Raw genomic sequence first — 15,117 nt, 5'->3', positions numbered from 1 at the left:
CTCTGTCAGATTTCTTGTTTCTTCCGACATTGTCACCCTCAAAACTCTAATTAAATGCTCTATTTCAGCTCTCAGGGTGTTGTCTTCATAGGCCGTAAAATAAATGTCAAAGGTTTCCCCTGTGCACACATTTATTGTACCATTTGCAGGCGTATGACATAATATATACAATGCCGGATGAATGGGACTTCCTTAACCGTAAGCTAGCGGGTACTTAGAGACAGAGAGCGAAATCAAAGAGTCTGGAGAGCCAAAGATGACTCTTTGTCTGCAGAGGAAGAGGGATATTACAGCATGATAACCGTCTGAAGCACACTGCCAAAGTCTAACAAGCATTTCTTTGGAGGAAAAACTACGACCAGGACAAGTATGCCACCTGACTTTCATCCAATGAAACAGACCTGGTTTTTTGCACAAATTTTACTTTGTTAAATCTAAAAGTGATACGATATTTGTATTGCATTTTAAGTCTTTCAAATTAATTTCCCTGAAAAAAAAGTAATGAGTATTCAAAGTTCCGGGTTTTGAATGTTGGTCTTACACGACACATTTGCAGTCAGTTTACTTTTGTAATTTTATGATTTGGTGTTTTTCAAAAAATATAGAACAATTCTGAACTTTTCCATATTTTTTCAACTGTAAAATAGCAATATATAGGACTATATGTTTCAAAACAGGGCTCAAATTAGTTCCGGCACGTTTTGTGTGAACCTGACCAGGAGGACCACAGTCAATGCATGGTCCTGACAGTGAAGAACGAAGGTGGTTTGACTGCATGACTTCCAAACAGGAACTTATTGCCATGATTATCATCTGAAGCACGCTGCACAAACACATCAGTTAAGCAACTTAAATGGTCACTAAAACAGAGGAGACAAACTTTAAAAGGTGGACATGATATTTTATTTTGATCTGTAAAGCTGAACTTATTTTGACAGACACATTTGCAAAGTCTTGTTCTTGTACATTTTCTTTTTGTGGAACAGACCCGGTCCAGTGTGTTGCATGATTTGAATCAAACTGAACACTTTTGTATGAATTTGTATTTGCAGACATATCTAAGGTATTGTCTTCACACACATTTGTTTTCATGAGTTTTAATGGTGCTGCATACTGAATGTCAACTATCTCATGACGTTCTCTAGGGGCAAGGGGTGGCGTTAGGTATGGGTGTACACCGATCTATCACGGAATGAACTTCCCCAACATCGACGCCGTCGTACTTTGAAGAGATGGACGTCCATATGGTTTTCCCGTTCCTGTAGGTGCGTCTGAAGCGTGCAGTGAAAGGGATGTCTGTCTTATACTTATGACCCACCATTCGCACTGTGCAGGAGTGGTTTGGTGGGACAGGGACGTTCAGAGTAACAGTGGGGAGGTTTCTTCTGTCCTGGAATGTCCACCTGAGGCCTGGAACGTAAACGCACTGTTGACTTCAACTCTTCCTTCCACGATGCTGGGGATCCCTACTTTGAATTCTGTCTTGGCACCGAGCGTAAGGGAAGAGCTGAGATCCCACCTTTTCTCCACCTGGATCGTTTTTGTGAGAGTTACTGACTGTGTTGCTTGATTACAATCATTGTTGGTGACAACAGATGTGTGCATGGTCTCAGGAGGGTACGAGACAATTTTAGCATCATCAGTGTTGTATCTGATGTCGGTCATGAAGTTGCTCACAACGTCTTTGTTAACAGTCAGGACCTGGTAGCTCCTGTACCAATATTCACTTTGTCCCCAGGGAAGGAAGAAGCACTTTTGCTTAGGATCCACCTTCCCTAAACCATACTTGTTTTTCCCAACATAGGTTTCTTCACCTTCACATATTCTGACTGAGTTTTGGGGCACTGAACCATAGTAACCGTCCTTCCACTCCAGGATCTCAAAGTCATCTTCATTCACAAGATACTCAGCATGATTGGTCCCCCACTTCCCGTCGATGCCACAGCTGATGGGATCTCCAGAATCTCTGCTGGGGATGTAGTAGCCGCTTTGGCATTCCTGTCTGCAAAAAACCTCTTTGCGCTCAGTGTAATCGTTGTAAATGGAAACAGCTCCATCAGGGAGATCCTCGAACCACCACCTCGCTTTCCATCTCAGTTTCCAAGATCAACCGTCCTCTTTGCTTCACGGATATTCCGAGAAGCCCTGGAACTCTCCACAAATCGTCGTGATGTGAACACTGATATGTTTGCAGGGATTTCAGGAACTTTGTCATCAAGGTCTGGACTCAGTGAGGAGACTGTTCAAAAGAAAAGCAAAATGTTTTCATGGAAGCAAGTTCATTTTTCAATAAATGAATTAAAAGTAAAAATAGAAAACATGAAACTAATGAGCAGGTGGTAAACAGTGAGGTCATCAGACCATGTTTTCTGGAAATGTTCTGTAAGACTTTAAGTTCCACAACAGTCTCTGGTAAACACCAGGATTACAAATTTTGATTCATAGAGAATTTTTATTTGACCGATAGACAAACTTTAACAGAGAAATTCTGAAACTTTTAATGAAATCACGTTCAACAAACTATATGAAGTTCTTGGAATTAGCTTTAAAGTCTTAAACAGCTAAAGTTGTCCAGGAGTGTTGAAATAGAGGATGTTTAATTATTCAGTTGCAAGTTTTCAAAAAGAATTTAATTCCACTAACAGATTAGAAATCATGATCAAAACAGTTTTCACCTGGAACAGTTCATCTAAATCCGTAAATTAGAGTTTTAATCTTTCAACTCTGCATTTAACAAGGTGGTAGGAATTATTTTGAGAGTGTATCTTCACACTTATTTAAGGATTTTGCAGACAGCAGATTAATTTCTAAATAATCTTAGGTAATGCCCAAATGAGAACTCTTATTGTGAATTAATACCAGTTCTTTGTTTTTCTTTTACCATGTCCGTCCTGTGAGTTCAGATTTTTCTCCAGACTGACTGAAGACAGAATCAGCAACAGCAGCAATGTCAGCTGTGTGAACACAGAATGAAAACACTGTTAGTTATCAAGAGTTTGTTTATATAGACTATATTTAATGCAGCCTTCAACCAACCAAAAAAACCATCCATCCAACCATCCATCCATCCAATCATCCAACCATCCTTTCAACCAACCATCCATCCAACCATCCATCCATCCAACCAACCATCCATCCAACCAACCCATGAAAACCATCCAGATCTGTTTAGATTCTGAACTAGTTGCATAAGAAGCAGCACAGTGACCAAACACGTGATAAGAGAGATTCATGTCTGATCATTTCTTTGTTTGCTCAGAGGTCACAGCTTATCTGTGTAGATAGGTGATGACAGTAGCATTTAAATGGGACATATTTGTATCTAACATGTTAATATTTTGATAAGTCTCTTTCCGCTCACCATCGTAGCTGCAAGTCAGTTCGTCCTTATCAAACTATGGCTTGTGTGCTGAAAACAAGCATGAACTTTAATCTAATCTGGACTCTGATCAGTCAGCAATGGCATCAAAGAAATAATCAATATGGTGTGTTTGAGTGTGTCCTCATGGTTCAATCACTTTTTACCCAAATGTTACCCTTTTCTATCAGAAACTGTACTTTAAACAGAATATTATGGTTTAGAATTTAACACAACTTTGTGATTTGACCTTATCAAATTCACAGCATTATTTCCTGTTTTTGACTCCAAAATCATCAAATTTTACAGTAGAGTTCATCATAACTAAGAAAATCAAATACACTAGTGCTAGAATCTGGTCTTTTTGTACAAAGCTCTTTATTACAGTGCATATTTTGACAGTCCAGATAACTGGTGCACATAAAGGATGCTTCAGTAAACAATTTTAGAAGGAAGCTGAATCTCAACAGAATAAAAAACTAAATGCAAAACCTTGAAAAGAGGCATCTTCCAGCTGAATCCAATGACTTTTGTAACTGATGCGCAAGATTTACTTTATTTCAAATGTTAATGTCTCTCAGATTTTAAAACTTTTCCCCAAAGACAACTGAAGTACATGTAGGTACAACAGAAAGGCAGCAGGAGGCAGCAACAGACCTTCAAAGAAAAATGACATTGAAGCTTCTGGATTCTCTTCACTGATGTGCAAAAGTATTTTTATCTTCAGGTATTCTAAAAGGATATGTGTGTGTACATGCTGTGTGTTTGTATGTAATGTTTGTGTACGTTTACAGGTGTTTGCAATATTCTAGTCAGTAAATTTCAGACTTATCACAGCATTTAGTGTCACTTTGCTGCTGATTACGACACGACTGAGCTTTCCGAGGCTGAAAAACTTTCTGAGAAGGAACAAAGCTTACTGTACCTATATACTGCTGTACCCACTGTGGCTGCTTTACTGTCTGCATAAAATGTTAGTGAAGCAAATTAAATGGTCACTAAAACAGAGGAGACAAAATGTTAAAGGTGGACATTATATTTTATTTTGATCTGTAAAGCAGAATTTATTTTGACAGACACATTTCCAAGGTGGTGTTCTTGTACATTTCTTTTTGTGGAACAGACCTGGTCAAGTGTGTTGCCTGACTTGAATCAAATAGAACACTTTTGTATACATGTCGAAGGTATTGTCTTCACACACATTTGTTTTCATGAGTTTTAATGGTGCTACATACAGAATGCCAACTATCTCATGATGTTCTCTAGGGGCAAGGGGTGGCGTTAGGTATAGGTGTACACCGATCTATCACGGCATGAACTTCCCGAACCTGGACGCTGTCATACTTTGAAGAGATGGACGTCCATGTGGTTTTCCCGTTCCTGTAGGTGCGTCTGAAGCGTGCAGTGAAAGGGATGTCTATTGTATACTTATGACCCACCATTCGCACTGTGCAGGAGTGGTTTGGTGGGACAGGGATGGTCACAGAAACATAGTGGGAGATTTCTTCTGTCTTGGAGTTTCCACCTGAGGCCTGGAATGATGCTGCAGCGCTGACCGCAACTTTTCCTTCCGCGATGCTGGGGATCCCTACTTTGAATTCTGTCGTGACACCAAGTGTGAGGGAAGAGCTGAGATCCCACCTTTTCTCCTCCTTGATTGTCTTGGAGAGAGTCACTGACTTTGTTGCTTGATTACAATCATTGTTGATGACAACAGATGTGCTCATCGTCTCAGGAGGGTACGAGACAATTTTAGCATCATCAGTGTTGTATCTGATGTCGGTCATGAAGTTGCTCACAACGTCTTTGTTAATGGTCAGGACCTGGTAGTTCCTGTACCAGTACTGACTACCTTTCCAGGGAAGAAAGAAGCACTGTTCCTTAGTATCCACCTTCCCTAAACCATAATAGTTTTTCCCAACATAGAATTCGAAAAGATCACATGTTTGACTGAGTTTTGGGGCACTGAACCATAATAACCGTCCTTCCACTCAAGAATTTCAAAGTCATCTTCATTCACTAGGATCTCATAAACAAAGGATGATAACTCCTTGTTGTTAAAGGTGACGTGACATCGAAAATCTACACTGGGGCTGTAGAAGCCACTAAGGCATCCGAATTTGCAGACATACTCTTTGCGTTTAGCGTATTTGTTGTAAATGAAAACAGCTCTATCGGGGAGTTCCGTCGCAAACTCCCACCTCTCTACCCATTTCAGTTTTCCAAGATCAACCGTCCTCTTTGCTTCACGGATATTCCGAGAAGCCCTGGAACTCTCCACAAATCGTCGTGATGTGAACACTGATATGTTTGCAGGGATTTCAGGAACTTTGTCCTCAAGGTCTGGACTCACTGAGGAGACTGTTCAAAAGAAAAGCAAAATGTTTTCATGAAAGCAAGTTCATTTTTCAATAAATGAATTAAAAGTGAAAATAGAAAACATGAAACTAATGAGCAGGTGGTAAACAGTGAGGTCATCAGAACATGTTTTCTGGAAATGTTCTGTAAGACTTTAAGTTCCACAACAGTCTCTGGTAAACACCAGGATTACAAATTCTGATTCATAGAGAATTTTTATTTGACCGATAGACAAACTTTAACAGAGAAATTCTGAAACTTTTAATGAAATCACGTTCAACAAACTATATGAAGTTCTTGAAATTAGCTTTAAAGTCTTAAACAGCTAAAGTTGTCCAGGAGTGTTGAAATAGAGGATGTTTAATTATTCAGTTGCAAGTTTTCAAAAAGAATTTAATTCCACTAACAGATTAGAAATCATGATCAAAACATAGTTTTCACCTGGAACAGTTCATCTAAATCCGTAAATTAGAGTTTGAATCTTTCAACTCTACATTTAATGAAGTGGTAGGAATTACTTTTTAGAGACCATGTTTACATTTACGTAAGGATTTTTTGCACAAAGTAGGGTCTTTCCCAATTAATTGTAGGTGAAGCCCAGATGAACACTCTTATTGTGAATTAATACCAGTTCTTTGTTTTTCTTTTACCATGTCCATCCTGTGAGTTCAGATTTTTCTCCAGACTGACTGAAGACAGAATCAGCAACAGCAGCAATGTCAGCTGTGTGAACACAGAATGAAAACACTGTTAGTTATCAAGAGTTTGTTTATATAGACTATATTTAATGCAGCCTTCAACCAATCAACCAACCAACCATGGAAACAAACCATCCATCCAACCATCCATCCAACCAGATCTGTTTAGATTCTAAACTAGTTGCATAAGAAGCAGCACAGCAAAAAAACAAGTGATCAGAGAGATTCATGTCTGATCATTTTCTCTGCTCATGTGCTGAAAACAAACATCAACTCTTATCTAATCTGGACTCTGATCAGTCAACAGTGAGGTCTAAGTCTAAATGAATATAAAATTTGAGTGTGTCCTCATGCTTCAGTCCCTTTTTACCTCAATTGTCTTTTAAATACATTTTTCTAATAGAAAAGAAACTGTACTTTAAACAGAATATTCTGGATTAGAATTTAACACGATGTTGTGATCTTGACTTTATTAGATTCACAGCATCAATTCCTGTTTTTGACTCCAAAATCGAATTTTACATTTCATCATATCTAAGATAAACATGTACAATATTGCTGGAATGTGGCAGTTTTCAGTTATTTATTACAGTGTATATTTTGTAAATCAAGATAGCTGTGTACATGAAGAAGGCCTCAGTATTTTCATCTGCAGTATTGTAGTCAGTAAATTTTAGACTTCACTGCATTTAGTGTTAATATTTTGATAATTTTCTTTTCCACTCACCATCGTAGCTGCAAGTCAGTTCGTCCTTATCAAACTATGGCTCGAATGCTGAAAACAAGCATCAACTTTAATCTAATCTGGACTCTGATCAGTCAACAGTGATGTCAAAGAATAAATCAACATGATGTTTTTGAGTGTTTCATGTTTTAATCACTTTTTACCTTAAATGTTACACTTTTAAATACATGTTTCTATCTGAAGCTGTACACAACGTTGTGATCTTGACTTCATATTAAATTCACAGCATTAATTCTTGTTTTTGACCCCAAAAACATCAAATTGTATAGTTTATTTCATTATATCTAAAAAAAAAAAAAAAAGTACAGTAGTGGCAGAATTTGGCTCTTTGCTTTAAATTTAATTTTGAAAATCAGACAAAGACAAACCAGATAAACCAGCTATCCAGATAATCCAACCAGCCAATCAACCAGCCATCCAGATAATCCAACCAACCAGCCATCCAGATAATCCAACCAACCATCCAGACAATCCAACCAACCAGCCATCCAGACAATCCAACCAACAAGCCATCCAGACAATCCAACCAACAAGCCAATCCAACCAACCAACCAGCCATCCAGATAATCCAACCAACCAGCCATCCAACCAACTAGCCATCCAGATAATCCAACCAACCATCCATCCATCCATCCAACCCAACCAACCAGCCATCCAGATAATCCAACCAACCAGCCATCCACCCAACCAGCCATCCAGACAATCCAACCAACCATCCATCCAACCAACTGTATAAACCAGCCAGCCAACCAACCAGCCAGCCATTCAACCAACTGGATAAACCAACCAACCAACCAACCAACCAACCATCCAACTGGATAAACCAATCAGCCAACCGTATGTTTGTGTGTAATATTCATGCACGTTTGCAGGTTTCAACCGCAATATTCTAGTTATGGTGAATTTTAGACTTATTACAAAACTTAGTGTCACTTTGCAGCTGATTGAGAAGCTGAAAATGACATGATCTTTCTGAGGCTCCAAACTTTATGATAAAAACAAAACAAAAAACCCCATTGTGTTTGAGATTGTTCCATCTACTTGGAGCAGAAAAACTGAAATCTAACTCATCGGTCTTCATCCTGGACTGATTCAAAGACTCAATGACGGTTCAGACGAGTCGACGGGACGAAAATCAGGATGAAATAAAGAATCCGCTGTGGCCGGACTCAGCCGACGTTCCACTGGAATGGTCTCATGCAGCAACTTCACCGCAGCTCTCACCGCCACTTAACCAGACATCAATAAATCATAGCCTCCATCTTCCTCTCTATCTATAACTGCGTCTCTTTGTCTCCAACACACATTAACACGCACAGCTGCAGGCTTTTACTGAACATTTAAACCTCCAAAGTCGCACATTATACAGCAAACGCATAGAAATATTGGGATATTTGTTCCCTAAAGCAGCAGTTTTTAAGAAACAGAAGGAAACAGTGCTTTTGTCTGGGACTACTTCCAGCGGCGGATTCATCGTTATTCGGTTCTCTGGTGAGTATTTGGGGCAGCAGGGTGATATTTGTGGGCTGCAGTCGAAGCAAACTGCAAGAACAAGTCAATGTGGCACAAAGAAAACAAGATATAGCAAAGTTTAATACCCTATACTTAGGATTTATACTTCCTGAATGCAGAAATGGCAAGTTCTCAGTTTCAAAGTCGCCTGGTGCACGGAAAGTAGGAAGTCAGTCAAAAAAATCATGGTAAAACATTAACAGGAAGTTCAGTCCAGAGTATCAAGATGCAAATATCTACAACAGTTATAGCCAAAGAAACAGTTGGCTTTGAGGGTTTTATCAAGTTTTATCGTATGCATACGAGGCAGAAGACAAAAGAAAACGTATAAAATCACACTCTTGTATCATATCCTTTTGATTTTAAGTTTGTTGAACCGGCAGAATAAAGGGACTATTTTTGTGGGCCTTTATTTCTTTTAAATCCTCCCTGAAAATGGACTCTGATTTGTATCTGCAGGAGACATGGAATAAAAGCGCCCTCTGCTCTGTCTGACCTGATATTCTAGCAGCAAACAAACTGGCTTCGGCAGGAAAAGGAATCTTTATTTATAACAAACATAAAACTAAAGGAAGACTAGAAACAGGAGGGATGACTGGGCAGGGAGGACGGGCTGAAATCTCACAAACCAACCTGACTGAGCAAACAGACAAGACCACAAAAACAACAAAACTCTACACTAACTACAGAGGGGGGAAAACCAAGAAACCCGCAGAAGAATAAACCAAAACCGAGTACTCACAACAGGAAGACATTGGGCTGAAGGGGCAGGAGAGCAGGCTCGGGGAATCCAGGGCTGGAGGAACACAAGACGGAGTTACAGCAGGCTGAAACAGAACAAGACGACAGGTGAGGTAAACGGGCTGATCAGTGCTGGTGATTCACCGAGGTGTAATCAGGAGTGAGAGAGTGAGACAGGCAGAAAGACAGAAGCCAACAGGTGGAGATACAGGGAGCCAGAGGTACGAGACGTGACAGGAACAAGGAGGGAGAAAGAAGGGAGAAGAACAGGGCAGAAGCAGGGACCAGAACAAAAAGAGACGAGTGAGGGAGGCCACCAAGACTCTAACACAGTAACACGTCCAGCAGCAGGTTGGGTTGAACCAGTGAAATGCATTTTAACCCTCCAAAAAAATATTGTTTCCTTGTCTCAAAAAAATCTAAAAAAAATCTCAAAATTTCTGAAAATTTGCAACACATCCAGGAAGAAAATTCCAATAATTCCTTCAAAGTTTTATTGTAAAAAAAAAAAATTAAAAAAAATCCCCCAAATTTGGCAAGAAAATTCCTGTAAATATTTTCAAAAAAAATGAATAGAAATCTTCCAAAAAAAATCTAAAAATATATCTAAAGTGATTCCATATATATCAGTAAAACTTTTATTTTCTTTAAGAACATTCACTTAAAAATGAACATTCACAGAAGCATTTTTATGTGAATGTTCTTAAACAAACATTTTAAACATTTATTTTTTTCCCACCAAAAGATGTTAAAAAAAATCCCAAATATGTTGAAAATGTGGACATCAGAAGTTTCATTGTGAAAATATTGTGTCCTCGTCTGAAAAAATCCAAAAATTCTGCAAAAAATGCCAAAATTTCTGAAAATTTGCAAAACCTTCAGGAAAAGGGTTTGCAAATTTAAGTTTCCCAGAAAAATTTATTTAAAAGAATCCCCCAAATTTGGCAATTAAATTCTTGTAAATATTTTCAAAAAATTAGTAAAAATTTTCCCTAAAAATATCAAAAGTGATTCCATATATATCAATAAAACTTTTAATATATTTCTTAAGAACATTCACATAAAAATCAACCAAAATCCAGCGAATTTCGCTGGATTTTGGTTGATTTTTATGTGAATGTTCTTAAGAAACATTTTTAACATTTCTTTTTTTCACCAAAAAATTTTCAAAAATTTCTCAAAAATGCAGAAGTTTCAGTGTGAAAACATATTTTTTTTCTCTCCACGTTTCCAAAGGACGACACTGCAGATGAAACGGGGCTGAACTCTGGGCGATGATCAGCAGGCGGACGGTCAGACTGGGTCAGCAGGACGTCCAGCAGAAGGTCGTCGGGTTTTCAGCCATCCTGCACTTTGCTGCGTCCTTGGAGGCTGGTTTCGGCTGAGCCAGCGGTTTGCTGCTGCCTGAGCTGACGGCGATCGTCCGGCAGCTCGTTGCAGACAGACGAGCCATCAGGCCGTTCATGTTTGAATGAGTCAGTTTTCTCTGATCCGAAGCGGCCTGGAACTGGATCAGGCTGCGGATGTTCAGATTCCTTCACGACTTCTTCAACAAATCATTTTAAATATTGTCAAAATTAAAAAAAACAAAACATATAAAATGGTTTGATTTACAGTACAGACAACTCAACAGAAAAAATATTTATGTATTTTTGCATTGTGTAAACAATAAAAGCATGTTTCTGAATTTAAAGCAAATAAATTATTATTCAGGAATGAATTAACATTTTCAAATTCCAAATTCATTACATGTTTCTATTAGTTTTTTAATAATATTATTATTATTATAATTACTACATTTTAATTATATGGATCATTTCATTTGGAATATATAATAATTGTAAGTTTTTTATTTATATTTTGTCAAATAATCAAAATCAAATGAAATAAAACACACATATGATCAGTAAATTACTTTTTTATTGTATATATTTTTAATTTGAGTTTTTATTGTATTTTTAATTTAATCTTTTTAATTTATTTTTCACTGCTACCAACATATGATTCTCTAAATATAAGCTTAATATATTACATTATATATTTTATATTTATTCTATATATATTACAAGATGAAATATAATAAAAAGAATAAAACAAAGCACTATATATGTGTATAAAATAAGTAAATACATTATTGTAAACTGATAGTAAATACATTTAAATGAAACTTTTTCATTTATTTACATTTTCCAGTTGTTTGTTTCTACTTGATGGATAAATATTTGTATTAAACTGTCTGATCTAGCACGATGCTGGTCATTATTTCACCGTTTAAGCGTGATCGCTGCTGAACTCACAGTCAAACCTTCTGCCAGGATCATGCGTGTCATCACGTGTTGCTGTGTGAGGATTCTGCATTGATTGTTTCTTTATTGTTGCTCACGTGAAGCTCATATGTTGGAACCAACACGCTAATTGAACATGTAGGCTCTGTGCTGGGTAACTCCGTCTTATTTCCTCTCGCAGACATTTCTGTGTCTTCACTGGAGTCCCGTTCATTATTCATCAGCTAAAGTAGATCTGTGTGCAGCTGGAGGTCAGAGGTGGCAGTAGAACACCTGAGCTTTATTTCTGTGGTGTGAAAAGAGTGGGAACCCAAGACTAAAGAAAGAAGAGTGTTTTCAGAAGTGAAGATGGAGGAGAAGCTGGATTTAGGTGACTGAACCTGAACCAGGACCAGAACCAGAGAAAACCCAGCTGGACTAAAGTCATATGAACTCTAAACCATAAAGACTGCATTTATTTACAGATGACCAACATTTATGGATATTATAAACACACATTCAGCACTTTTACAGTGGAAACTGATGTCATTAGACTAAAATATCTGTCACTTCACAAAACAAATCCATGTAAACTCACAGAACCAAACATTATTTTTCTGTTGTCATTAATTTCATTTAATTTCTGGAAAAAATATCTATGGTAACTTCAATGTAACATTTTTATCTATTTAATATTATCTACTTTTTTAAATCTAGTAATAAATGGAAAAAATATATGTAAATACTAATTTTTTAATCTATTTATTTATAGATAGATAGATAGATAGATAGATAGATAGATAGATAGATAGATAGATAGATAGATAGATAGATAGATAGATGTAGATATACACTCAAAATCTAAACACAACACTTTTGTTTTTGCTCCCATTTTTATGAGATGAACTCAAAGATCTAAAACTTTTTCCACATACACAATATCAGCATTTCTCTCAAATATTGTTCACAAATCTGTCTAAATCTGTGATAGTGAGCACTTCTCCTTTGCTGAGATAATCCATCCCACCTCACAGGTGAGCCTTAGACTGCCCACAATAAAAGGACACTCTGAAAGGTGCAGTTTTATCACACAGCACAATGATCTGAGGGAGCGTGGAATTGGCATGCTGACAGCAGGAATGTCAACCAGAGCTGCTGTTCGTGTATTGAATGTTCATTTCTCTACCATAAGCCGTCTCCAAAGGCGTTCCAGAGAATTTGGCAGTACATCCAACCAGCCTCACAACCACAGACCACGTGTAACCACAGCAGCCCAGGACCTCCACATCCAGCATGTTCACCTCCAAGATGGTCTGAGACCAGCCACTGGGACAGCTGCTGAAACTATGGGATTGCATAACCAAAGAATTTCTGCACAAACTGTCAGAAACCGTGTCAGGGAAGCTCATCTGCTGCTCGTCGTCCTCATCGGGGTCTCAACCTGACTACAGTTCATCGTCATAACCGACTGAGTGGGCAAATGCTCACATTGGATGGAGAGGTGTTCTCTTCACGGATGAATCCCGGTTTACACTGTTCAGGGCAGATGGCAGACAGCGTGTGTGGGTGAGCGGTTTTCTGATGTCAGTGTTGTGGATGGAGTGGCCCATGGTGGCGGTGGGGTTATGGGATGGGCAGGCGTCTGTTATGGACCAAGAACACAATATGAACAATATTTGAGAGAAATGGTGATATTGTGTATGTGGAAAAAGTTTTAGATCTTTGAGTTCATCTCATAAAAAATGGGAGCAAAAACAAAAGTGTTGTTTATATTTTTGTTGATCTGAGTTCTTCTCAGACCTTCACCTGTGGGTTCTTCAGAAATCCTGAACAAACTTTGATTCTCTTCACTGAACAGTAAAGTTTGTGGAGATCAGAAGGTAACATTAGTTTGATCGATGCCTTCAACTACTAGTAGACTTTATCTGGAAAGCAGTTTTCTGAAATGAGCTCTTAGTAAATCTGTCCACAGTCAAACCAAGAACACAGAAAGAGGAAATGTTTGAAGAATCAGCTTGATGTTTTCATTTCAGACTAGAAAACGCTTTAAGACCTTTATCTGTTTTTGCTCTTCTTCATCGTTTTATCGTCTCTTCTGTTTAATTTGATCTTCTAAAGTCTAACTGGTGTCTTTTCAAATGTTTTGTCTTTAGTTTGATTCTTCTTCAATGTTGAGTTTTGCTCTTTTCTCATCTTTTATTCTTTTCTAATGTCTGATTTGATTTTGAAATGTTTTGTCTTTTTAAAAAAGTATCTGTTCATCCTTCATACAACGTCTGAGGTTCAACACAGCTTTATTGTAAACACAGACAAACACTCACCTTCTGAGTGGACCTACCAGAATAAACTGAGCTCATGTCCTTTTATTTACGTTTTTTTAGCAGCATACTTTTGCATCACACGTTATCTTCAAGTTACAGTGTAAGTTTGCTCCGAGAAGTCTTCTACTGTACGTTTATTCAGTGACAAAGGGACAACAAATCCAGGAGTTGAGCTCTTTCTCTACCGATGTGAAGTGAAGTCTGTAAAAGTTCATCTAAACGTGCCACGAGCTCACGCTGGAGCAAAACTCCTCCGATATGACATGAAGTTCTGCCTGCAGGCAAATAAATGTCTTTCAGAAATCACAGTCGTTGGATCATTGAATGCTTCAGAAAAGCCCTTAAAAATAACTGTAGTTCTCTCACAAACTAACAAACCATCAGATACAAAGAATAAAATCACAACACACCCCGACGTGAGCCGACAAATGTACACCAGTGAACACAAACATGGCTAAACCAGAAACTGTGCAGTGACTCTCAGCTTCATGCACTTTTATTCACACACAACTTTAAAGCATGAAAAATAAATGTACCCATATAAGATGATCAGTTGTGGTTTTCTGAGTGGCTCATTCCTGTCCTGTTGAATTCCAGCTCCTTAAAATGAAATGTTCGTTTGAAATGATCAAAATAGTAACTCAACAGATACAGTGGGTACAGAAAGTATTCAGACCCTTGAAATGTTTCACTCTGTGTCATTACAGCCATTTGCCAAAGTCAAAAAAGTTCATTTTATTTCTCATTAATGTACACTCAGCACCCCATCTTGACAGAAACAAACAGAAATGTAGAAATGTTTGCAAATTTATTAAAAAAGAAAAAGTGAAATATCACATGGTCAGAAGTATTCAGACCCTGTGCTCAGTATTGAGTAGAAGCTCCTTTTCAGCTAGTACAGCCATGAGTCTTCTTGGGAATGACAACAAGTTTTTCACACCTGGATGTGGGGATCCTCTGCCATTCTTCCTTGCAGATCCTCTCCAGTTCTGTCAGGTTGGATGGTGAACGTTGGTGGACAGACATTCTGAGGTCTCTCCAGAGATGCTCAATTGGGTTTAGGTCAGGGCTCTGGCTGGGCCAGTCAAGAACGGTCACAGAGTTGTTGTGAAGCCACTCC

At 38.1% G+C, this 15,117-nt stretch overlaps 2 protein-coding genes across 2 annotated transcripts; both read right to left on the bottom strand.

Moving 5' to 3' along the window:
- Positions 1-1,141: 1,141 nt before the first annotated feature.
- On the bottom strand, positions 1,142-2,100 carry LOC110965951 (natterin-2-like; the record flags this gene model as incomplete). Its single annotated transcript, XM_051951108.1, is given in 2 exon segments — positions 1,142-1,374; positions 1,377-2,100. Coding segments are annotated over 2 exon segments (957 nt in total), but the record flags the coding sequence as incomplete, so codon positions are not given.
- A 2,278-nt stretch (positions 2,101-4,378) lies between these two features.
- Positions 4,379-10,877, bottom strand: LOC110945731 (natterin-1-like). Its single transcript, XM_051951107.1, is given in 5 exon segments — positions 4,379-5,306; positions 5,309-5,719; positions 6,367-6,439; positions 9,414-9,489; positions 10,765-10,877. Coding segments are annotated over 5 exon segments (1,359 nt in total). The 3' UTR covers positions 4,379-4,620.
- Between the last annotated feature and the right edge of the window lie 4,240 nt (positions 10,878-15,117).

The sequence above is a fragment of the Acanthochromis polyacanthus genome, chromosome 7 (genome assembly GCF_021347895.1).
Source record: "Acanthochromis polyacanthus isolate Apoly-LR-REF ecotype Palm Island chromosome 7, KAUST_Apoly_ChrSc, whole genome shotgun sequence".
Lineage (NCBI taxonomy): Eukaryota > Metazoa > Chordata > Actinopteri > Pomacentridae > Acanthochromis > Acanthochromis polyacanthus.
The sequence above is the reverse complement of the archived record's forward strand: the minus strand, read 5'-3'. Positions and strand labels throughout refer to the sequence as shown.